The sequence below is a fragment of the Rutilus rutilus genome, assembly GCF_951802725.1.
Source record: "Rutilus rutilus genome assembly, chromosome: 3".
Lineage (NCBI taxonomy): Eukaryota > Metazoa > Chordata > Actinopteri > Cypriniformes > Leuciscidae > Rutilus > Rutilus rutilus.
In genome coordinates, this window is record NC_140211.1 from 52346695 (window position 1) to 52374101 (window position 27407).

Below are 27407 nucleotides of genomic sequence, written 5' to 3' on the forward strand. Positions count from 1 at the left end.
AGTTCCCGATATCTAAAAGTGGAGTTAAACGCAGCCCAGTTATCCCGAAGACCTTTATTAGCTTGTTCAGGTGTGTTTGATTAGGTTCTGACTGAGCTAAACTCTGCAGGAAAATGGATCTCAGGGGCCAGAGTTGCCTACACCAGCTTTACGGTGTTAGTGATTGGCCCTTAGTGATGGGAAGCGCTGTCTGGAGCAGATCTAGTGCTCTGTGTGCCTATCCCAAGCTTCTCTGTGGAACTAGATGAGTGCATTTTGTAACATAGTCAATAAACCGCTCAGAATGTACTGCCCTGCTGGTTCATTGTATATGGAATCATTGGTAATCTTAATGCCTACAAAATAGCTATGATTAAGCCATTCATTTGAGTTCAGATAAACACGAAACATACACGCTTACAAGGTTAACAGGGACTATACCTTTATTCAAAAACAGCTGTATAAAGGCTTCAGATTGAAATGTACATGACAGGCTGCCTTTGGCTTACAGAACTGAATCTTTTCTGTGTTCAGTACGAAGAAGCACACGTGTGTCCGATCCAAAGCATTAATGAGCAGGTACAAAGGCTAAATGCATGTGACCTGAGGTATAGCTGCTTACGAGTCTTTAAAATTGATCTCAAACTGTAATAAAATGTACAGTATTGGTCCAGAGACGTACCATTAGAAGTCAGAAAAAATAAGGCAAATTTAGTATAATAACTGCTCACTTTATAAAACATCTCAACTTTGGAAATGTTTCAAAGAGCAAAACTGTATAAATGACAAATAATGACTGACATTAATTACAAAATAAAAGGGACGTTCCACCTTTAATCAACATTCAGTTCTTTTGATTTAAGAAAGTGTTCTGATATGTTTCTTTAAATGTCTAATGGTTAAACAGGAACGCCCAAGTCTTATGGAAATCACAGGCATGATGTTGAAAAGCAGTGTGGCATCCCTTTACACATTTTGAAGTATTGGAAACATTGATGAGCAAAATAACAGCGAGTAAAAAAATTAAGACAAAGATGTTCTTTAAAAAAAATGGTTTTAATTTTTGTACATGACTAGATTTCAGTTATGTGTGATGGTGTCCTCCCTGAAGTCATACAAAAAAAATATATATTAGCAAGTTTGGTACTGTATAGTTCCAGTCACAAAGATGTCATCTATTAATTTAATAGACACAGCACAGATTTTCCACTCAAATCCACACATTACGAGCCTGTTTTGTTCATTTTGCTGTGTGTTGACTGTGTGAAGGTTTCAAAGTAATGTTTCCCTTTGGTAAATTAAATCTGGAGGGATGATTTAATAAAGTCATTGAGAGATTCTCAACATAATGGCTTCTCAGAACAAAGAGATGTGGAGCATTTGAAGGTGTTCAATCTAAACACCCACTTACCAGCATCCCTCATGTGAAACAGAAAGGAATAAAGCACAAAGGTCATAATCAACTGCAGAAAAAGATTTTGTTCATATATCATAGGCAGCTGCAGAGGTTATAAGAGAAGATGCCTGTGCGCTATAACACACTTATCTGTGTGTGTGTGTGTGTGTGTGTGTGTGTGTGAGAGAGAGTTAAGTAAGCAGCTGCCTGATCTCACGGTGGACGTAGCACAGGAAGTCCATATAAGACGCCCCTCCGTGAAGACCCTTATCCTCCACCAGGAGCTGCCGGAACAACATCTCTGCTCTGTCCTTCTGCTTCACTATCAGCAGCTGCACACAGAGACACATCGATTACACTGCTGATCACAGATCAGGACAGAGAAAGAAAAAAAATACTCTTTTATTATGCTTTTGAAAGAAGTCTCTTATGCTCACAAAGGCTGCATACAGTTAAAACAGTAATATTGTGGAATGCTATAACTATTTTGATATACTTCAAAAAATAATTTATTCCTGTGATGGTACAGCTGACTTTTCAGCATCATTACTCCAGTCTTCAGTGTCACATGATCCTTCAGAAATCATTTTTAATATGCCGTTTTGCTGCTCAGTTACTTACTATTAATCATTATTGGTGATCAATTATTAATAATGGGTCTATTACACATTATTACAAAAAAAATTCAAAAAAGAACAGCATTTATTTTAAATTAAAATAATTTGTAACATTATAAATGTCTTGACTGTCACTTGTGATCAATTTGATGCATCCTTACCCAAAACTTTAGAATGGAAGTGTATAATGTTCCACAAAAATATTAAGCACCAAAAACTGTTCTCAACATTAATATTAAGAAATGTTTCTTGAGCAGCAAATCAGCATATTAGAATGATTTCTGAAGGATCATGTGACACTGAAGACTGGAAATACAGCTTTGCATTACAGAAATGATATGCATTATAAAATATATTCAAATAGAAAATTATATATTCTGCACAATATTACTGTTTTTACTGTATTTTTAAATCAGCCTTGGTGGGACTTCTTTCAAAAACATTAAAATAAAATCTCAATTATTCCAAACTTTTGAACGGTAGTGTATTTACTATATATATATGAGAAACTACTAGTATAAAGTTTGCAGTAATTAAATGTCTAATTTTTATATTCATTTTATTGTATTAATACTGCCTCACAGTCACATTATTCACATTACAAGCTGAAAAATCGCAGTAACACCGAACCTCTTTATAACAAGACCGAGACAGATGCAGGAGAGAGGAGATGGTGAGAGAGCTGTACCTTCATGGATGTGGCCCTCTGCTGCGAAATGCTGGAGATGATTGAATGGAGTTTCCTGGAATGAGCATTATCCAGCACAGGTAATGACGTCTGCTGAAAGACAATTACACCTCTACAGTTACCACTGCGGCTCTGACGCTGGTTTCCATAATGAAACGAACTAAAAGAGCAGTTCCTTCATTAAAGCAACACAAGCAGTGAGATCAAAAGTGCAAAGAGGAATAAGGTTATTAGTTAGAGATATAATCCAATTAAACAAAGATAAGTTACTGTACAAGCACAAGTTAAATAATAGTTGCCCAAAGCTTTTTATTTTTTTATTCACCTACATATATAGTTTCAAACTTCTGTATAGGATAAATCATTTTTTTCTTCTATGTCTATTTTTTTTGTTCAAATTGTTATATATCAAGCCAAATTGAATTGTAAAGTGCTTTTCATAATATGCATCGGTTCAAAGCAGTTTTACAGAAAGTCATACTGTTATGTCAATAATAGCTTAGTGCTTTACCACAGCAAACTTTTTGGTGCTGGGAGATATGACGATATATAACATTGATTCAAGTGATTCTCCAGATTTTGATCTAGCTATATTGTATTTATAGTGTTGTCTAGCACATATATCAGTGCCGCAGTGACTCTCGCACACATCTGAGCACTCAAGGCACTTAGAGATTTAAATATTGGTCAGTATTGTTGAAATAAGAGATTTAAATATTGGTTGGTTTTGTTCTAAATATCTATCTGTATAGTTCTATTAAGTGATCTAAACATCGGTTGGTTTCGTTCTATTAAGAGATTTAAGTATTGGTCAGTATTGTTCTATTAAGAGATTAAATATTAATGGGTTTTATTCTATTAAGAATAATGTCATACCCCTTCTGAGTTCAGGTGGCCGAGAGAGGGCACATCGAAGAGGTTCTGGATGAGATCAGGTGAGCAGGCCTGTCCCAGCCAGAGGAACATAGAGAGCCCGTTTTCCAACAGGAACACGCCTGACTCGCTGAGCCGCTCCTCAGAACAGCGCACTGGAGCTGGGATCGACTCACTGGACACATCCATAGTGTGCTGAGAGAGAGAGAGCAAATGCTTAAACTGTAGTGCACAGTGTTTGAAGTTAATGATAGAAACAATATACATGTTATGTGTGTAACTCACCAGCGGGATGAGCCGAGGGTAGAGCAGGACCTGGGTTTCCTCCACTCCCATCGCCATAACCATGAATCTGTAGAAGGCTCTGTCATCTGTGGAGAGCTCGGTACTGCCCACAAGAGATGGAGTCTTCAACAGACTGTTCATGTAGACGGGAAACACCTTCATCGCATCAGGCAGGATTAGCTGTAGGGTAAAATGTTCAAGAAGAGCAGTCAGTTTACATGTCAAATCAGAGATACACACTCAAAAAAAGTCTGAAAAAGGATGAGAATGAGTGAATATGAATATTTTTTTTACAGGTGTTCTACCCTTATTTTGACTTACACATTGCATTGTGTTTTATGGTTGAAGGAAATAGCTGAAAATGTAACGAAAAAGGTACTGATCATTTTCTGCTAGGATATTATGTTTTTCTAGCGATTTTTTTCTTACAGTGCAGTGCAAAGATGATGATATGAATCTATTAATATAATTAAAATATGACCGAGACCTGGTGCTGAAGAAAAAAAAAGGTCTAAAAAATAAAGTTAATAAAGATATAAAAAATGTCTAAAAAATGGTTTCTGAATTTCAAACGTGAGCTAAAACTAAAACTTTGATTTAAATAAAGTATAAAATAAATATTGAAAAACTTGAAATATTGCCTTAGTGAAATAAAATGAGTTGAAAACTAAAATAACAGAGTGAAATAATAATAAATCAAAGTTAAATAGAAATATTCAAATGAAAACTAATAACAATGACAAAAGCACATAACAAAATGGCTAAAACTTAAACTAAATTAGATCACATTTTATTATAAGCTGTCCTTGTTATAGTGTAATTATACATAAGACCCACGGTTGCAAATTTACAACATCACTTTTAACAATTCAGAAAAAATGCCTGCAAATGTTTTTTTTCTCTCAAAACCACATTTACATAGTTAATGGGTCCTATTGTTTGTCTTCACAATGCTATTGGATAGAAGAAGTGTTTATAGGTCCGGTCATCTGGCTATGAACTCACTCTACCTGCAAACTTCCCGCTGAGCTCATCTCCTTTTTTTGCATGACTGGATTTGTCAGGATTAAAGTAAGTAAAATTGCTTAAATATTTTTTTGGGGTGTTTATTTCAATGTCTAGAACATGTACATATTTAGTTATTTTGGAAAACTTTCATCAAATTTGATTTAGAGCTTGTTATGTCTATGTTGTAATTCTACAACATTGGGTCAGAGTGGTAGTCAAAATAGCCTGTGCACCTTACACATTACATAAGGACACTGCACTTTTCAAATGATCACAAATTGAAAAAAATATTTGAAACTTCAGCATCTATAGCAGTATTTGAAACTCCCTGTATCTTTGTAGTTTTTTGTTTGTTTTTTAACTTCTAAATGGTCCTGAGCCATTTTTTCTCAGTGTTGCCCAAGCAGCAGTTAGTAGCATTAGGAGATAGAAAAACAGATTCTGAATGTTCTGGAATTCTTGGGATGCCTGTTGCATTGTCCGGACAGGTGCGAATGGTCTTGAATGTGAACCTGTAAGTGCTCTGGGGGGATGCATGTGTTCCTTTAGTATGATAAGTAGAGAGCATAATAGGCTGCAATAGACAGTATTGTTTGAATGTAGTGAAATGTTGATTATCACTTCATTGAAATTATAATACTTATGGGCATGCTAATGGAAATACTTAGATTTCTACCCACATGGTCTACCACCCTGTCTATTCTTTCAGTTTATCTACTACAATGTAAGACCCATATGTATTATTCACATATTTAACCTCATTATTTTTTACTTTTTCCATTTCAGAATGCCACCAGCGCAGAAAGGTCTTTTATGATGGATACACAAACACACTGTGTAGCAAGTGCAATGTTCGCCTGTGCTTAACAGATGAAAAGAACTGTTTTAGGGACTATCACTGCAAGTGAACACAGACTGCCTTCAAACCACAGTTTTTTTTTTTTTTTTTTTACGATAAGTTTTGTAATTATTTTTTTCCAATATTTTTTATTAATAAATGCTTATTCATAAAACTATGATTGTTGTGTGGTTATTACTCATGATATATACTGTTATGGGGCTAAGTAAGCAATCAACCCTGCAAATTAATGCTTAAATGTTCTGTATATCTGTTCAGACAAAGTGAGTACAAACACAGAAGTTCTGCTCCCAACAATGGCCAACGTTGCAAATTTACAACATTTTCCTAAAAACTTACTAAAACGTAAAAAATCTGAAAACGCTTTCATTTCTACATCAGAGGCCTCCTAAAACAATATCTGGGAGGTCAAAAAAAATTTTTGCTCATTTTTTTCTATATTTGGGTATTACAGTTAAGTACTGAGTAATATTAATCAACTGTTTACCTACTACTAATTAGGGTTAGATAAGGGTTTGATTTAGGGTTAGTTGCTTGTAATTGTGCATAATCTGCTGTTTTTATACTAAAATAGCACTGCTGCATTATAACTTAGTTTAAATAAGTTCACACATGATATGTGTGTGAAGCATTAATGACGGGAGAAGATGTTTTTATAAGGGTGTATATGTCATATGAACACGGATGGACATGAATGTGAAGTGTGACACTGACCTGGCTGGCTGCTGAAGGAGTGGCGCAGTTCTTCCTGTAGCAGGCCAGCATGTGAGCCGTCTGGTTTACCAGGATCTCCCTCACCGTCTTCAGTGGCTGGTTGAGCATGGCCCGATACGCTAAAGGAGAAAAGCAACCACCACAATCACTGAATGAATAACTAACTGAAATAAAATAAGTGCTATAATTACTCAAACTGAAATAAAAAATAAATGTATATATAAAAAAGACAAAAGCACAACTGGAGAAGACTTGAAAATTATTTTACAGATTGATAAAAAAAAAAAATAATTAGCATTATGTCACATGTTATGTTCAAATCTGTAACAATAGCATGAACTTTTCATGTATGTTCTTGTAAGAGTTAGAAAGCTGGTCACCTGACTTGGCGAAGAAGTTGATAAGGGCATCTGTCTCACAGCTTTTGAAGAGCTCAGAGAGCTGTGTGCTGCAGTTCAGACTGAGGTTGTGAATTCGCAGCCTCCTCTGTCCACCGATGGTGGTGTAGAGCAAAGCACACTGGGAAACCAGAGTAAAAAAATTAATACAAAAAAAACTTATTTGTGTTGCTTTTACCAGCAAGTGAATTCCAAGAGCATCACAACAAAACAGTTCAATGAGGACTCAAATGCACTCGAGTTACCAAGAAAAAAATATTATGCATCAAACAACTGTATTACAGATTATGTCGAACAGTGATACCAGTTTTGATGCAGTAAGTATTCCCAAATGTCTTTTTTTTATTCTTTAACAGTCTTGTCTTTGTCATTGTCTCAAAGCTCAGTGTTATACATGAAGACTGACCTGCATCACAGCTCCAGACTCCTCGCTGAGTGTGTCGTCATGTTTAAACTCCACCGTCAAGGCCTTGTCACAGTCCACTGCTGCCATCTCCACATCTGTAGTGTTGCTCATGTGTACGGCACCAAAGAAATCTGTGGCCCTGAAGCCTTGAGAATCATGCAGATATTAAGATATGCCATACATTCACTCACTACCGTTCAAAAGTCTGGGTTCGGTAAGATTTCTTAATGTTTTAGAAATAGGTCTGTTAAGCTGTTAAGATCAAAAATGAAAAAATTTAAAATCAGTAATATTTTGAAATATTATTACCATTTAAAATAATTGTTTTCTATTTGAATACATTTTAAAATATAATGTATTCCTTTGAGGCAAAGCTGAATTTTCAGCATCATTACTCCAGTCTTCAGTGTCACATGATCCATCAGAAATCATTCTAACATGCTGATTTGCTGCTCAAGCAACATTTCTTATTATGATCAATGGTGAAAACAGCTTAATATTTTTTTTTTTTAGGATTCTTTGATGAATACAATGTTCAAATGAACAGTATTTGTTTGAGATAGAAATTAATTGTAATATTATAAATCTTTACTGTCACTTTTGATCAATTTAATGCATCCTTGCCAAATTTTTTAAAAATTAAATAAAATCCTACTCAACTTTTAAACAGTAGTGTACATAGTGGTTTTAATCTTACATAGTTTTCAAGTACTTTTCTCTAGAATGTTATTACCTGTGCCAGTACGGACACGCATGACTGCATCGAATCCGATGGACTTCTCCACATCTCTCTTGAGGTCATTGAGAAAATGCTGACCATTAACCTCCACCTGAAAAGATAAAAAGGTTTGAGGTTTGACCACAAGAGGGCAGCAATTTAAACCCAGAGTTCAGCCCCTATTTGATACCATATTCAAGATGTCTCTGTTTCAGTGTGTGCACATGTTGTACCTGGAAGTTGCTGTACTTGTAGATTGAGCCTCCAGTATGTGAGGGCACGTCGCCCATGGTGGCGATATCCACATACTGGTTGGGAAACAGGAAGAGGTCGACACAACAGCCCTGAGCCACACAATCTTTGGTCAGCTGCTCATACACCCCCCGCTGAGGCTGGAACAGAGTCTGACAACACAGACAAACAAATCATTCATTTTAGGATTTTGATGTTTAATACTATTTTACGCAGATGCAAGTATGTAGCTGAGATTTTTGAATGGGGAAATTTCATTCAATTTCATATTCAATAAATATTCACCTTCTCCTTTTCTGTACCGACTAGTTTTTTGTCATCTCTGTTTTTCATTTTTCCTGGAGCCTCTGCTGTTGGGATGGAGGAGTGGAAGATGAAGAGTTTGCCACTGCATTCAGCTGCCTGAGGAGAGAGAAAAAATATATAGAAAATATAAAATCTAGGGTTGTCAAAATGATGTGATTAATCGTATCTAACATTAAAATTTGTGTGTGTGTATATATACTATTATATTTCTATAAATATTATATACACTGTGTGTGTGTGCGTGCATATACACACTACACATATATATAAACAAACTTTTATGTTAGATGTGATTTATCGATTTGACAGCACTAATAAAATCATAAAACATTCTCACTGCCACTATATCAGTATATATATATTATTTTTTATTTTATTTAAATTTTTTGGGGGATCTGGATGCATCAAGAGAACTTGATTAAATTTATTTGTTAAAGATCAAAAAACAAATGACCAAAAAACAACTTAAGTCACAGACTGAACATGTCATTGAGATTATGAAACAACCAGTGCTGTCGCCAGGGATGACAAGTGGAAACATTGTCCCAGGCCTGTGAATTTAAATGACGACCCTAGAAACAACTGTGTTTATCAAATAAAGATTGTGTGCAGTATTTAAGTGCACTTTTGTTAAACAATGTAGAAATAAAAACTAAGTATGCAAGTACGTTTAGAAAGGGAGTAAATAGTTTTGGTAAATAGTTCAGCCTATTAATATGTACCTTTAGGGCCTCCACACCAGCTTGCACGACTGGTGCAAAAACAGTCTCACTCTCGTTGGTGTCAGCAAACATGTCAGGGATCTGATCTAAAAGGCTTAAGAAAATAATACACAAAATTACATTAACAGCAAGAATAGGCAACGTGTGCCTCAAAGTCAAGCCATTCTTAAAGGTATAGTGGAGGATTTTCATGAATTTTAGAAAAGAACCGCCCTCTCCACTTTTTGAAAAAATGCACATGCGCAACACTCTACCTGCTCCCGAGAGGGAACGCCTATTAAACGTGTGCACGAGAGAGCATGCACGAGCCTAGTTCTCCTCGTGCATGCTCTGTTTACAAGTTGCTGTTGGCATGGCTCATACAAGCCTACTTTCCAAAAGAAGATTTGCACTATTATGTTGCAAATTATAAACTAACTCAAAAACATTCATGCAAGACAAGATGTCAAATGCCCTTCCGTGTTTTATTGACTTATTATACTGATCGATTGAGTGAGGACTCAAGACATGATCTGCAATGGAGAAGTAGTTTGTTGCATTTGTGTAATAAATATTATGGTGAACACATTGGAATTATCAAAAATGAACACACAAGGTTTTGGAACATTTCAGAGTGATACCTTTTACCATTTGGTCATAAGGCTACTTTAGACAAATTGAGATGTTTACCGTGTCTGCGCGGTGCGTGACTTGTGCCAGGGCTAGCATCGCTAATCATAGCTTACATTAACTTTTACTAGCAGTAATTTTAAATGGATTTCTCCAAATAGCATGACAAACTTTACCTGTCGAGTAGAAACGTCGCGACTGAGGCATCAGTGGGAAGCCCAACCTGTGCTTTTAGCGCACGCCAGCGTGTGAACTATTCTCCCAAAAACACTCTGGTCTTGTTTCTTTCTTCAGCGACCTTTCTCTTCTTGTCATACAATTCGTAGACACTTTTTCTCTTGCGACCCTCAGACATTTTGAAAAAACCCGGTGAGAACGGCGAGCTTCAATGAATGGCTGAAACCGTAGCTCACCACCATAGACAGTATATAAACGGCTCACCACACATATACACCTGAAAGTGCGCATGCGCAGAAAGTGAAAACTACCTAGGGACGAGCACGTACGACGGCCTTACGTAAACATATCACCAGAATGATTGACAACTAGGAGGACCAATAGTCTTGATGATCCACCCGGAAAAAGAAAATCCTCCACTATACCTTAAAATATAATGAGCAATGTTGTAATATACTATTATATTTTCACTGTCTGTCTGTGTTTGTGTCTGTGTCTGTGTCTGTGTCTGTGTGTGTGTGTGTGTGTGTGTGTGTGTGTGTGTGTGTGTGTGTGTGTGTGTGTGTGTGTGTGTGTGTGAAGATATAAAGGTTTGAGACACACACACACACTAGTCTGTAGTTCTAGCTGTTCTAAAATGTAGCTGTTGACATTCTCTGAGAAATTATTCATATTTCTAAGGCAACACTCATACCTGTAGCACCAAAATGGTTCCATGTGTGGCTTTGTTAGTGATGTATGCATAATTCTTTGTATACATAGGCTACATGTATACCTTAAATGCAGTGTCACTTTTGGATAAAAACGTTTGCCAAATGCATGAATGTAATGTTTAAGTATCGAATAACCAATATGCAGATATATGTGAATACTGTATATGACTCGATGTAAGAAGCCCAGAAGTGTCTTCAGATAGAAATGATCATACTTGCTGATGACAGGCCGAGACTCCTGGAAATTGACGAGGAATCCATCGAGAAGAGGTACAAACATCTCGGCCACATCAGAGACCACCATCATCTGCGGCTGGGCCAGAGCACTCTTCACATTATAGAAGTGCAGGATCTTGTTGTAGGTGACAAAGCCCACTTTGATGGCTGAACTTTCGGCTCCCTCCTCTCTTTAAAACACAAAGAACATCAGAAAAATCAATCAATATCTGCAGTATCACCCAAATCAAGCGATCAGTAACACCAAAAAGATAAATAATAATAGCGAAAAGCTAAAAGAATTAGGACATTGAAGTCACACTCAAAACTAATAGAAGAACTATATCTTTGCATTTAGCCTATGCTAACAAATTTCCCAAAACTTCACTTTTCTAAGCCTTTTCAGAGATAGTTCACCCAAATTTTTTAATTCTGTCATCATTTACTCACCCTCGTGTAGTTTTAAACCTGTATGGGTTTCTTTCTTCTGTTGAACGCAAAAGGAAGATGTTTTGAGGAATGTTTGTAACCAAACAATTGTGGAGCACCATTCACTTCAATAGTAAGTGGAAAAAAATACTATGGAAGTCAATGATGACCCACAACTCTTTGGTTACCAACATTCCTCAAAATATCTTATTTTGTGTTCAGCAGAAGAAAGCAACAAAACAAAAAAAGAAATGTGCACATTTCACCAACTAGCATACACTCACCTAAAGGATTATTAGGAACACCATACTAATACTGTTTGACCCCCTTTCGCCTTCAGAACTGCCTTAATTCTACGTGGCATTGATTCAACAAGGTGCTGAAAGCATTCTTTAGAAATGTTGGCCCATATTGATAGGATAGCATCTTGCAGTTGATGGAAATTTGTGGGATGCACATCCAGGGCACAAAGCTCCCGTTCCACCACATCCCAAAGATGCTCTATTGGGTTGAGATCTGGTGACTGTGGGGGCCATTTTAGTACAGTGAACTCATTGTCATGTTCAAGAAACCAATTTGAAATGATTTGAGCTTTGTGACATGGTGCATTATCCTGCTGGAAGTAGCCATCAGAGGATGGGTACATGGTGGTCATAAAGGGATGGACATGGTCAGAAACAATGCTCAGGTAGGCCGTGGCATTTAAACGATGCCCAATTGGCACTAAGGGGCCTAAAGTGTGCCAAGAAAACATCCCCCACACCATTACACCACCACCACCAGCCTGCATGGTGGATCCATGTTCTCATTCTGTTTACGCCAAATTCTGACTCTACCATCTGAATGTCTCAACAGAAATCGAGACTCATCAGACCAGGCAACATTTTTCCAGTCTTCAACTGTCCAATTTTGGTGAGCTCGTGCAAATTGTAGTCTCTTTTTCCTATTTGTAGTGGAGATGAGTGGTACCCGGTGGGGTCTTCTGCTGTTGTAGCCCATCCACCTCAAGGTTGTGCGTGTTGTGGCTTCACAACTGCTTTGCTGCATACCTCGGTTGTAACGAGTGGTTATTTCAGTCAAAGTTGCTCTTCTATCAGCTTGAATCAGGCGGCCCATTCTCCTCTGACCTCTAGCATCAACAAGGCATTTTCGCCCACAGGACTGCCGCACACTGGATGTTTTTCCCTTTTCACACCATTCTTTGTAAACCCTAGGAATGGTTGTGCGTGAAAATCCCAGTAACTGAGCAGACTGTGAAATACTCAGACCGGCCCGTCTGGCACCAACAACCATGCCACGCTCAAAATTGCTTAAATCACCTTTTTTTTCCCATTCTGACATTCAGTTTGGAGTTCAGGAGATTGTCTTGACCAGGACCACACCCCTAAATGCATTGAAGCAACTGCCATGTGATTGGTTGATTAGATAATTGCATTAATGAGAAATTGAACAGGTGTTCCTAATAATCCTTTAGGTGAGTGTATACCAGAGCACTGTGTAATAGCTGATAGTGGAGAGCTGCATCTAAGCTGTGCTGGCCAGTAAATTACAAGCATCCCACATTGACATCTGCATCTGGGGTTTGTAGCTCTCTATAGCTACATTTACAAGATTGTAAAACATGGCGAAGGTTTGGATCACTCAGTCCATATATGCCAAGTCTGTCATTAAACTAGAGACAAACTCTCCAACACAAACCCTATCAGGCATCTTAACCGACCCCATCAGCTCAGAGTGTCCAATGTGGTTTTCATTAACTAAGTAATCTAGCAAGCACAGCCAGGAACAGAGGAGAGAAATCAGATATAATACCACAGGCTTATTTGGAGTGCACTACCGGACTGCTTTCAGAGTGAGGTCAGCTCCCAAACAAATAAGGACGTACCCTTAGGAACCAGCGGATGAGAGGTAAGGACTGGGAGTTTGAAAAAAAAGTCTGAAATATGCAAGTTCTTCTGAGGTGAATCAAAGCTCACCTTTCAGCTGGCTGTCACCCAAATAAACGGTATAATTGGAGCCATGTGTCCCACGAAACTTTTAAATGCTTGGAAATGTTGCAGTACTAAAGTCGTTCAACCTCCTGACTTCCTTCAGGCAGACATTTTCAAAAGATGAGATATTGGAATTGTTTCTTTCCCTATTTCTTTTTTTTTTTTTGCTTGCTTGTTCTCCAGTTACCATATTTGGCAGTGGATCGTGGCTCTTTTTCAGCTGGATTCGTTCACATTCCAGGCTGATAGTAGCTGAGATGAACATGTGTTCCACCTAAGAGGTGCCGAAAGAATACGGAGGGGTTGCTTCTGCTCAAAGCTTCAACTTTACTCCACAGATCCTCCAAGCCAAACACCTGGAGCTGGTCTCCCATCTCAATGTGTGAGATGGGGGATGAAAGCAATCATATATCTTCTTTCAAACCTGGATTATTACACGATAAACTGTCCAAACAATAAAATGCTATTATAATGATCTATTCGCACTGACAATTTTAAGCCTGTTGGCCATTACAGAGTTGAAAGAAGCACATGGGAAGCTAACCTGACATGTCAAGCAGTGTGACACATGTAAGACCCTATGAAATCTGCTTTATTTTTTCACAATTCCACACACAAAAAAAATTATTTATTTTTCTGGATTTTATGACCATTTTAATAATCAAAACGATGTCTAACCAATTCAGAAATTATTTAAAAAAAATGTTTAAAACAATAGTGCCCTAAGAATTTGTTTTATTTTTTTTCAGATCTTTTGTGTTGTCTGCTTCTGTGGATTCTGTGTTTTATAATTTACTATCAATAATTAATGAATGCATAAAACTAACATTTAACCCTTCCATGGTGGTCAAAAAGTACCTTTTTTTTTTTCAATTCAATTAAATGAATGTACTATATTTTAGTTTGATAATGTTTTTTTATTTAAGATTTTGTATTTTTAGGGGATTTTATGATACTATAACTATATTTATATAGTAGTTATAATCCATTTATTACCTGTTAACCACTTTCTGAGAGCATGGACCTGAAAATTACATTTACAACTTAAACTGTCATAAATCTTAAATGCTTTGGTCTCTTTTTAAAGAAGACACTTGGCAGATTAATGTGAAGAGAAAAGCTTAAAAAAGGGGAAATTAAAAAAAAGGTTATAGAAGTTATTGTTATACTAGAATACTATTTTCTATTTATATATGAAATATATATATTTTCAAAACATGTTTTACTCTTAGACTGTGAGAAAATCAAAGCTATAAATCTAAACCAGTTGTGTTCCAAATCTGAGGTTGATGACATCTCAAAAAAAGAGCTTTCAGTAAGATTTTGTTTGGGCGCAGTACCGAACGTTTCCACTAGATGAAATTTAGATTAATGAAATCCCATTCATTTCCAAAGCAGTCATTTCTGACCACGAGGAGCACAAGTGTGACTCTTTTTTTCAGGACCATTTCACCTTTTCAAATCATGTCCATCATTTTTTTGTGTGTGTGTTCACATAGCAAGTGCTGAAACAAGTTTCGAACCATTCTGATGGAAGTATAAATCCTAAAAAACTAAAACGTAAACATTTTTGATAAAAAATGACAGAAGAGTGCTAGAGGCTTAATTAATATTTTAAAATGTAAAAAAAAAAAAAACTTTTTAACAATTCCTTTGGCAAACAAAATGCAGTTTCACTGTATACATTAACAGACAAAACTGTGATGCTCAATCAAACGAGACAGAGAACATGCAGACTTCATATTTAAACAGCAGTCTTTGTGCGGCTCAAAAAGCCTTTAAAACGGCACAAACATGCATTTTAAATATAGACAGCAAACATTATCTCTCAACTTACTTTGGAAGTCGGTCAAGCAATGTCTTCAGTTCCTCGCATATTAGTTTGACAAGTCCACTTTTTATGTTGTTGTAAGAGACATCGATCATGAAGATGTAGGCAGGAGGATTGGGAGGCTTATTATTCTTAAAGACAGAAAAGAACATCACAGAATGAATTATTAGTTCATAAACTTCAAAGTGGCTATTTTTGCTTGTTTTTTTACAGACTTGGTACATATTTGAGCCATTTCATATGGCAGAGAATACATATAAAGTTAGCAATTATTCTGTAAAAGCACATCAATTGCATGAGAAAGCTTTTTTATCTTTTTATATAAAGAAATGGCAAGCTGCACGCATTACAAAGTCCCAAACACAGGCAGTAGGATCAAGGTAAAGAGTGGTTATTTTGACTCCCAATCGGCCTATGCAATAAAGATGAGCTGTGATGATTTTATTAAACACTGCAGGAGCTGATCCTCAAGTATTAATAAACATCTGAGAGAAATAGGAGCCCAGACAGCAGATTATGGTGTCAGGCTGAGATGAGGAACCCAGGCACGGACTAGGGCCAAAAATGTGTCATGGATCTCTTTAGTCCGATAAATGAATTGAAATCAAGTTCATTTGAGATTACAAGCTACTTTTCACCCTGAACCGTGAGAATGTAATACACAATGCATCAAAGGTTTCAAAAGTTTACACTCACTGACTCTTAAGCATCAGTGAATGTTTGCAGCTTTTGTAATAGCTTTTTTAATAGAATTTTTTCTTTTCACTTTTTCTTTGTCTTGTGGACTATATGTAAACATCTGTAATGTGAAATAGCTTATACTGTAATTATATAGGGCAGTACTACAATTTTAACATTCTGCAGATACTGCAAGTTGAATTTAATATTTTGACTTTGTATTGAATTTTCATTAATATTGTGTATTTACACATACTATGTATTTCCAAAAAAGCAAGTTAACTTTCAGCTGACAGAGCAGCTTAAAAATGTACAACTCACTTAATTCAAACCTGCCTCTGTATAATCAATTAAAGGGTCTATTTTTTTTTGTATGCTGAGCATAAATTAATTGTCCTCATTTTAAACATATCATATGTTTACTCTCAAGATTTAAAGGGGTGATGAACTGAGAAATCATTTTGACATATAAGAGGTCATCATACTATATCCTGTAAGTTTCAGAACTGAAAACATCCTTGTTAGCCCAATAAAAGCTTTTATTGACACCAGGCACAGCGAACGAAGTGGGGATCTATGACGTCAAAGGGTATCAAACACCGCCTCCGCAGAAGAAGATCAACGCCTACTTCAACACTGTCTGTTTAGCTCCGCCCACCAATTCACGCATTACATGAATATGCAAAACTGTTATCCAATCATAGCAGTGGGCGTTTACATGCGGCACGCCCATAAAAACCGAGCGTTTCAGGAGCTAGGCTCAAAACCATTCATTCGTTTTGATGTTTTTGAATGTAAAACCCAAGCGAACGTCATAAGTTGACCTCAGACAACAATATAAAAAAAATTAAAAAGCCAGTGCATGACCCCTTTAATTGTATATGCCTGAACAAAATATGTGATGTGACTGCCAAGAAAGAAACCTTTCTCAGCTGCTTCCCGGGGCAAGCTGACCCCATTTGGGCAAAACACACATTCTCTAATAATCTGCACACTCTCTTATACCATTACATGTCTAGAGGGAAATTGACTTTATTTAGATAAATCAAATGTACTCTATTAATAATAAACCTTACTAATCTAATAGAATCTGACTGTGACTATTGTAGATTTCTATAAAAAGTGTACAACAAAAACAAAAAGCAAGTTCTCATTGTTTAAACCTGAATGTTATGAAGATTGATACCTTGCAGTAATCCAACGTGGCACTGAACTCATATGAGCCCAAAGACAGTTCTGGTCTCTCATACATATCCATTCTTCTCCCCATATGGTCCAGATGCTGGAAATACTGCACTGGAACTAAGGTAGTGGAAACACATTTTTAGAAACACTTTTTTTTTTTTTTTTGCTATTATTGCACAGACAAATAATCCCTACCATATGCTGACAGGAAACACAGAGTACACATGCTGTGTGTAAAAAAAAAGATCTCAGCAGTGTCCAATGGTACAGTACCAACCTTCATTAACACAGCTGCAGAAGCCACACTGGTAGCGTCGTCCTCCATCGATAAACTGCATGTAAGGACACATGTAGGCCTTACAGCGGTTGCAGCGGATTGGTCCAGTCTCACCGTGATTTACAATGTACAGAGGAGTCTATAGAGCACAAGCAGATCACAGTGAGAATGACAAATAAGTACTACTGTAACATATGCTGTACCATTTTAAACAGAAAGCTTCTATAAAGTTACACAAACACTACTGTTCAAAAGCTTAAGGTCAGCATTTTTTTTATTAATACTGTTATTCAGCAAGGATGCATTAAATTAATCAAACGTGACAGTAAAAACATGTATTATGTTACAAAGGTCTATTTAAAAGACTTCTGAAACTGTTCTTTTCAACTTTCTATTCATCAAAGAATCACAGATTCCACAAAAATAGTAAGCAGCACAACTGTTTTCAACATTGATATTAATGAGAAATATTTCTTGAGCAGCAAATCAGCATATGTGATTGATTTCTAAAGGATCACGTGACACTGAAGACTCGAGTAATGATGTTAGAAAATTCAGTTTTGCCATAACAGGGTTACATAAAAAAAATTAAAAAAAAGTATATACAGTGCTATGCATAAGTGAATACACCCATGCTAAAGTTGACTAAAAAGAGGAATAAAAAATCATATTTTGGAAATTGAACTTAATGCCTTAATTAAAAAAATTAGGAAAAATCCAACCTTTAAGGACACCAATTTTCTTTGTGAATGAATAATGTATCGTAAATAAATAAATGTTCTTCCTTAAAATACATGGTGCATAAGTGTGTACACCCCTATGTTAAATTCCCATAGAGGCAGGCAGATTTTTATTTTTAATTTTTTTTTAATTTTTTTATTTAGGATACTATGCATCCTGATAAAGTTCCCTTGGCCTTTGGAATTAAAATAGCCCCACATCATCACATAGCCTTCACCATACCTAGAGATTGGCATGGGGTACTTTCCATAAGATCATCTCTCAATGCAAATCAAACTAGCTATTAGGCTAACTGAAATAAAACCATGCCAATCTCTAGGTATGGTGAAGGCTATGTGATGATGTGGGGCTATTTTAATTCCAAAGGCCAAGGGAACTTTATCAGGATGCATAGTATCCTAAAAAAATTTTTTTTTTAAATACTTACAAATAAAAATCTGCCTGCCTCTATGGGAATTTAACATAGGGGTGTACACACTTATGCACCATGTATTTTAAGGAAGAACATTTATTTATTTACGATACATTATTCATTCACAAAAAAAATTTGGTGTCCTTAAAGGTTGGATTTTTCCTAATTTTTATTTAATTTTTTAAATATATAATATAAATAAATATACACACACACACACACACACACACACACACACACACATACATACATATATATATATATATATATAAAAATATAAAAAATAAATTTATATATATATATATATATATGTATGTATGTATGTATGTGTGTGTGTGTGTATATATATATATATATATATATACACACACACACACACACACACACACATACATATACATACACACATATATACATACACACACATATATATATATATATATATACATACACATATATATATATAATATATATATATATATATACACACACACACACACACACACACACATACATATATATATTTTTTTTAAACAGTTAATTTACATTTAATAATATTTCATAATATTACGTTTACTGTATTTTAATCAAATGTATACAACTGTTTATTTTTTTTAAATCACTTCATTTTAGATGAAAATTTCAAATTGTTACCTTCATTAACTGAAGACAAACAAATACATCATACTGATCTGTAGCGTTGTGGTTATTGTGCAGTTCAAATGATGTTTACAAAGATAAGATATAAAATACATAGATCTTAAAATAAAAAAATAAAAAAGGTTAAGCTAATATAATATTGAATTTCAATTTCTTTTTTCAGTCAATATGGAGTCATATAGATCAAAATCAAAATGTGGAGTGATTTCCTCCTTAATTTGACAGTACAATAATTTATTTATCTGACACGTTCCTTGGAGACTGCACTTAAACCCACTAGCCTCTCATGAGAATACTAACACTTCCTAAAAAGGCTCTGAAGTATAATGATGAAGGGTAAAGCAATGAAAGATTCCACAGTTAAACCAGTCTTGAAGATATCAAAACCACTATTAAACTACTGTCACAATAAACTGGGGACAGCCATGAATTAGGGTTTGAACATATTCCAAAGGCAGTATTTTCCAAAGACAACACCATCGACAACAGTGTTGGTTCTTAAAACAAAGGATTATTTACTTGAGTTGTTCCAAATCTGTATGATTTTATTTTTTCCATGTAACACAAAAGGAGATGTTTAGCAGAATATTATTCACACAACTCTTTTCCATACAATGAAAGTGAATGATGTACAAACGGGACAAAAAAAACCCCCTCTCAAATCACATTAAATCTAAGATGATGCTGAATTATTATGTGCATATTCAAAACAAACACAAAAGATAGTAGAGACCTTCGGTGGAGAGAAATAAGTTATAAGTTAATAACTTAATTTTGGATCTGTTCATTACACAAAACTATGGTATGACTTCAGAAGATTGGGAATACAGCACAAATCATATAAAATACTGTTATGGTACTTTTATTGTGCTCTTTCTGTCATTTTTGGATCATTCCCTTGTTAGCATGGAAAAGAGTAAAAAAATCGTCATCATCTCCTTTTGCTTATCACAGAAGGAAAGTCATATGGTTTGAAGCAAATTTTCATTTGGGCAAACCCCTAGAACAACCCTTGTGAAAAAGAAGTGTGCTTAATTGTATTGAATGTGCTCTTTTACTGTAATTAAAATCTTAAAAATATATATTTTTACTGTACTTGAAGATGATATAGTATTTATGAAATAAAATGCCACTTAAGTAAACTTGATGAGAGTGCACTTTCATGACTGTTTCTTAGAACACTTAAGTAGACTTTTTAAAGAAATGCACTTTTAAAATTTTACTTTAAAGCGCATTTTAAATAATTATGTTTTAATAATCTTTTGACAGGGGTAATAATGTAACTGAAATTTGATTGATTATTACATTTAAAGTTGATATATTTTGAATGTACTAAATTGCAACTTCATAACAAATGTGTAACAAATAGGCCTATATTTGAATAAATGACATACAAGTAAGTTTCAATAGAAATTACATTAATGAATGTTTTAGTTTACCATAAATGCTTTTCAGTGCATTCAGGAGTATACTATAACCATTTTTCAAAGACTATAGAAGCAATTATGGAATTTCCTATGAAGATGTACTTGTCAAAAAAAAACTCAACTAAATGCATTTCATATAAATTGAAACTATAATTTATTTTATTGCAATTCATCTGCAATTAGGTGTCCGAATACATCCATCACATTCAGTTTGCATTTAAAGATATAAATATATATTTGTGCACTAAAAATGAGGTGCTTTCCTCATGTTTTTTTTACATTTTAAAACTAAAAATTCCTTAGAAATGGTCACTTATGTTGTAGCATTCCTCACTTAGAAATCATGTCTGCTAAATGAATAAATGTAAAAAAAAATTATAGAAATCTAGTACATAAACCCAAACCTGAAGAACTGCAAAAAAAAAAACAGAGTGCTGCTAAAATGCTGCATACCTCATTTTTGGGCACGGTAGCGAAGGGTTTGATAATGGCTGCCAGAGGCACTTTGCACTGCTTTGCAAGGTCAGCAGTGCAAGGGAAGGAATATGTTGTGCACCGCATGAATCTTGGGCTGGCATTCCCTTAAAATAGAACAAAACATTTATATATTAAACAAAAGTACTTTTATGCTAATATTTAGAGTGAAGTGAAAAGATGCTTACCTTGATCCTGTACTGTGAAATCTGTGGTGACCAGAGGAGGCACCTGGCCCCTAACGTTTGTGACGTACACCTGGCCCCCTCTCTTAACCTGGTCATCTTCAATCACTTGCGTCTGGAGGAGACAAGTCAGTGTACCTTGAAATGTGCACAGATAAAAATACTTTTACACTGTAATGTAGCATTTGGTTCTCTTTTTTATTACCGGGCTTGGAATAGAGTCTGGGTCCAGCTTCTTCTGAGGAGGGCCTGCCATTTGGGATGGAGCTCCAGGGAAGCCTCCTGGGAAAGCGCCTGTTTGTGGCCCTGCCATCTGTGGTCCTGCCATTTGTGCACCATACGGGCCTGCAATTGGGCTTCCTTTAGACCAGAAGCAAAAACAATGGGTTTTTTTTAGGCTTGTTAACATTTGCCCCTAAAAATAGTGTAGAGGTGAAGTGTATAGTTTCTACATCAACAAACAGATAGTTCTCAAACAGGTATTGCAAACACAACACACCATCCTTCTGCATTTGGTCAGACAGATAGTCCCGTCCCAAACTCACACCATTGCTTAAGTAAATGTTGCTGAGTTGGGCTGAGGCCGGTCAAAGATTGAGCAAACTCTGTGAAGGTGGATTGGTGTTTACTAGGACTAAGGATTAATACGTATACTGCCAGTCAAAAGTTTGAAATAATTACAATTTTGTAATGTTTTTGAAAGAAGTCTCTTATGCTCACCAAGGCTGTATTTATTTGATCAAAAATAGGGGAAAGACCTGCCAAAAAAATTCATGGACAGTCTCTCGTTTATGGCAAGAGATGGCCATAGACTCACCAAGACTCGGATAAGACTGAAATGGTAATACAATAGAATAGTTTTCTATTTTAATACAATTAAAAATGTAATTTATTCCTGTGATGCAAAGCTGTATTTACAGCATCATAACTCCAGTGTTCAGTGTCACATGATCCTTCAGAAATCATTCTAATATGCTGATTTGCTGTTCAAGAAACATTTCTTATTATTATTAATGTTGAAAACAGTTTTTGCTGCTTAATATTTTTTTCGTGGAAATCATGATACACTACCATTCAAAAGTTTGGGGTGTTTCTGTTCTTTTGAACTTTCTACTCATAAAAAAAATTCTGAAAAAAAAAAAACACATTTTCCACAAAAATATTAAGCAGCAAAAACTGTATTGAACATTGATTTAAAAAAAATGGCATTAAAAAAAATACCATTATGAATAACTGAGTACCAATAATAACTGAGCATAACTGAACATGTGACACTGAAGAAAATGTAGCTTTGCATCACAGGAATTAATGACATTTTTAAATAGTTCTTTTAAATTGTAATAATATTTAACAAAATTACTATTATTACTTTAAATATTTTCAAAAACATTTTGACCAGTAGTGTAAAAGGTGTTCAAAGCGTTTAAAAATCAGAACAGCATTTTAACACTTACAAACAACACACTTCACCTTTAAATGTAAGTTAAATGAACTCTTTCTTTGTCATTGTTGCAAAATTTCCTAGTTCTAACCTGGTTGCTGTTGATAGCCTTGGGGTCCAAGTGGTGGTTGGTGGACACCTGGACCAGGAGGGCCAGACATTCCCATAGGTGGAGCTGACATAGATCCCATAGTGGCCATTGGTGGAGGAGACCCTAATGAAGGAGGCTGCTGTCCATGTTGAGAAAGAGGAGGATGTCCCATTGCAGGTGGTGGTGATGTTTGAAACTGTTGTGGTGGTGATGTTTGAAACTGTTGTGGCGCTGCTGAGATTGAAGGAGACTGCATTGGCCTTTGACCTAAAGATCACGGTGCATGGGTATAAAATGGGCCAGTTAAACATCCACTATCTGAACTTCAAATTAATATAAAATGGTATCTAACTTACCATATCCTGCAATATTCATGGAACTCATTTGATTAGTCAGCTGTTGAGCTGGAGGTGGGGATTGTGCCATACTATAAAAAGCACTTTGAGGAGGCTGCCCATAAGAAGACATGGATGGAGCTGAAGCAGCAGGAGGAGCGAAACTGATGGGAGTAAAAAATAAATATTAGTATAATATTAGTAATATATATTATTAAGTAATTCACTTTCAACAATAGTGAAGAAGTGTTTACCTGTTGGGATGGGCCCCGTTCTGCTGAATGTTAGCACCATACTGGTTAGATACTGGTATTGGAGGCATCCCAGAAGGAGAGGAGCCAGGTGGCTTGAGCACACCTAGAAAAACAGCATTCATTTTAATGTGAGTACATAATACTGTGAAGAATAAAAAGAGACACAGAATATAAACAACAGAGTATTTGGATTCTGCTGTTTTTCTGTAAAGAGGTGCACTTTCGCCCCTCTTTCACCCCAAACATCTAAATCAGTCAAATCATGTAATGTGACCATTGTAAAATGGTGAGTATTCACATAAACACAGTAGGTTATCTTGAGTGATCATTTAGAAAATACATTGGATGCATGAAAAAAAATGACTTGAATACTATTTTGGTTATATCACATATCATATCATTACCTTAAATAATTTTGATTATGAACTTTTGGCATAATCAAGCAGCCTTACAAGAACATAAGGGATGATATATCAGATGAAACTAATGAAGAGCAGTTTCCTAATGGTTTGTCTCGGTTCATTTAGGCTGAGGCTTTGCTGAGACTCCAATATTAAACTTGCCAGTACTAAAACGAGTTAAAAAATATCAACGTAAGAATTTTCATTTTACCTGTCGGTGGGGCAGAATAACCCTGTGGTGGGGATCCATAGGCCCCATAATGCGATTGAGGTGGGGGGTTCCCAAATCCAGTAGAGTATCCCCCCATTCCAGCCTGGGCTTGGGAATATGGAGGGGTGGCAACATAACCTTGCTGACTCATCCTATTGTTATACCTCTGTCATTCCAGTCTGGGACAAAAAAAAAGGTGACCTGGAGAAGAAGAAAAAAACAGGCTGAATTACAATCTACTTTATATGTTTTCAATGTCACGTCCCACATGTTTCCAACAAATGTTATTCATTTTGCAGGTTTAAAATAGACATTACCAGAAAATGCAGAAATAGACATAAATGTTTAGTTTTGAAACATCACCTTTACACGGTTACTTCAAATCGGTTGCATTCAGCATAATACTAACAAAAGATTCACACGTTACACCTACTATAATTTAATGGCAGTTATTGTTACCTTAGTAACAGCTGTTCTGGGTTCTCCAGATGCAGTTCTCGTCAGTTTTTAGACGCATGCTATGTACTATCACTTTTTTTTATTAATGTTTTCCTCAAAAGTTAAGCGGTTTTGGGGGGATATAAGACATTTAAAAAATGTATTTGCCGAAATTAGAGGTTTATACAGGTTTATTTAAACTAGCAACATTTTATGTAAAATTCACATTAAAGAAGATCTACATGTCTCAGTTTCATTCATGGTGAAAACATGAAGCGTGCCATAGTTTAGTGGGAGATTACTGCCATCAACTGGAAAACAAACACTTTTGCTGCTGGTGCTCAATGAATAGTTTGTGCATGAATGACATCTGGGCGATGACATCACTGTTTTCTCCAGAGCGGCTATATATATAAATGAACTAAATTGAGAACTTTTTTTACAACAAAAATGAACCATCACTGAACTTAATTAAGCTGGACTATGACACTATTTTCTTCACACTAGTTTAACCATCATCAGCCTTTAACACATACATACATAGGCTAAATAATATCATGAAAACAATAATGGGGTGAAATGGGCTGTGTTGCATGGGGGCACCAGGTAAAATATTGCCTAGGGTATAAAGATGAGATAATGAAAAGTTTTCTACAGTTTTGAGTTTCCCTGATATCATTAGCCTATTTGAACCCTAAGCACGTGTGATCAGGAAACTTTGACACTTGACTGAGATAAGAGGAGTTTATGATAACACAATCGGTCAAGAATACAAACCAGCACATACAGTACAAAATGTGAATATACCGGCCATATATTCAGCCATCACATTAATTAACTTAATAACTTACCGTAAATAATATGGTAGCATTTTGGTAACTGTATATTTTAAATGTCTTAACTCTGTATTTGATTAAATCATGTAATGTTAATATATCAACCTATCTGAGATTTTCACTCTGTTTGTTACATGAAAATGTGCTGGTGTTTATAATGGTGGTAAGAGAACGGAAGGCCACATGATGACCTAAAATGGCCTATTTTTTTTTTTTTTAAATGCAACTTCGCAACATACCATGCAGCATAAAACACTCAAAAGAAAAACAAGGCAAACAAGTGTTGGTTCATGCAAGGAATTTCCCATAAAGGTGACTCATATTTATTTTATTTTAAATAAACCAGTAAAATGCATGGTTTTCTCAAATATAATATTGTTTTTTCACATCTATTCAATTATCAGGTTTTTACTTAATTAAAACTGAATCCACATTAAAAAAAAACTACGATTATTATGTAATTATAGACCCACAGTACGCATAGTTAACATTTTATCAAAATAAATAAAAATTCTACTACATATGTAACACAGCAGAGCTATATAAAAAAAACTCCAGAAAATAAACACTAAACTGTCCTCTGGTCCTCTGAACATGGCTGGTCTTACTCTCATTATTGTCAAGAGTGGCCTGTCTGAGAAATCATGTCAGTATTTCTGTAAGAGGCCTTTAGAACTTAGACTCATGGAAAGATCAAGTTGTGCTAATATTATTCAACACACACGATATTCAGAACAGAGAAGAAACAGTGATGCTTCAGTGATACAGTACAGTACAGTATCAGTCTGCCACTGCCCGAAACTGCCACGTCAAAGACCGTTATGACAGACCTGTAATCTTTCAGTGAGCTACAGCTGACTTTACTGAATAAAGTCCATATTGAAACACTTCAGCAAGAATCGATTGATTACCGGTGATAAGGAAGCGCGCGCACCAGCTGTCACTCCAGTGATACAAAGTTACGAAATATTTTCTGCTAGAGACGGAAACTGACGTATAAGCCAAACTTACATGATTTAAAGAATGGCGCTAGTAAACTAGCCTACATTCAAAATAAGGGTGCCTTTTAAAAAAAAAAACACCTTTAGTGTGTTTGTTTATTAGTACATACCAAAATAATAGAGACTTACCTGAGAGAAAACGATGAACTGCGTCCTTTCCTCTGTTGATGTTGAATTGCGTGCCGAGAGTGCCACGTCAAACTCCAGCACAGCGCACCGGTGTCTGCGCGTACACGGCGTCATACAGCAGGCGCCTCTGCGCATGCGCACACTGGTGGGAACCACTACACGTCAGCAAGTACACAGATGTGCGTAGCGAGCAGAAGCCATTCTGTGCTGGCCTGTATAGATACAGAGAATGAGAAATTGATGAATAATTAATATAAATTGGCAAAATAATATAATATTATTCTAGATTGCTCATCGTGGACATATTTTTCTGTTGTTTCGTTTTGTGCACAATATGTTGAATGAATATGAGAGTGCTCCAGTCACTATGGAGAAACATTTATAATATTTTGTAGCCTATTTTTTGAGGGATTCTTAAGACATTATAACATATACTTTTCTAATTCACTATTTCAGGTTTCTTGTTTTCCCGTATAGAAAATAGAAACTTATATAAGTCACAGTCAGATACATCCAAGTCAAACTATACTATGAGACCTTAAGGACTACTTTTGATCAGCCTTTTTTTTTATATATATATATAATTTCTGTTTTGTGTCTCTCAGTATACCCTTGTGAAAAAGAGGTACACTTCAGCCTACTTTTAGAAAAAGTTCTTATTACACAAATAGACTATTTTTATTGAAACTTGTATGTCATGTAAAATATAGCCTATTTATAATTACATTTGTAATTTATTTTTATTTGTGAAGCTGAAGATGCAATTTGATAAATTTTAAAATTATGAACTATTACCTATTAAATTAATTAACTTTAAATGCAGTATTGAATAACACTAAAATAAAATAAAATGTATTACATTTTTATTATATAAATTAAATAAAAATTAAGTACTTTACATAAGGTTCAGTGTGTTGTCAACACATCAAAATGAGTGTAGGCTACTTTTTTAAAGCATAGCAAAAGATTATTAAAACATCATAATTTACATTATACTGTATGTACAGTTTTATGCAAAAATGTCCTTTTTGAAAGTGTATTTAA

The 27407-nt window shown here is 35.5% G+C and overlaps 1 protein-coding gene across 2 annotated transcripts; it reads right to left on the reverse strand.

The window, feature by feature from the left end:
- Positions 1 to 1016: 1016 nt before the first annotated feature.
- sec24d (SEC24 homolog D, COPII coat complex component) lies at positions 1017 to 26491 on the reverse strand. Of its 2 annotated transcripts, none has more exons than XM_084403754.1 (23): positions 26364 to 26491; positions 23960 to 24160; positions 23348 to 23450; positions 23115 to 23257; positions 22759 to 23025; positions 21432 to 21586; positions 21230 to 21341; positions 21021 to 21148; positions 17328 to 17466; positions 17052 to 17167; positions 15194 to 15318; positions 10936 to 11127; positions 9222 to 9315; positions 8479 to 8595; positions 8175 to 8345; positions 7957 to 8053; positions 7224 to 7369; positions 6800 to 6938; positions 6420 to 6538; positions 3839 to 4018; positions 3557 to 3748; positions 2681 to 2770; positions 1017 to 1707 (listed from the first exon to the last, which is right to left on the reverse strand). In XM_084403754.1, exons 2-23 carry the CDS (start codon positions 24108 to 24110, stop codon positions 1567 to 1569), a joined length of 3117 nt encoding a protein of 1038 aa, XP_084259880.1. In that variant the 5' UTR covers positions 24111 to 24160; positions 26364 to 26491; the 3' UTR covers positions 1017 to 1566. The 2 variants fall into 2 exon arrangements, with proteins under 2 accessions (XP_084259880.1, XP_084259879.1); XM_084403753.1 differs by having other exon boundaries at positions 2681 to 2773.
- Positions 26492 to 27407: the final 916 nt, after the last annotated feature.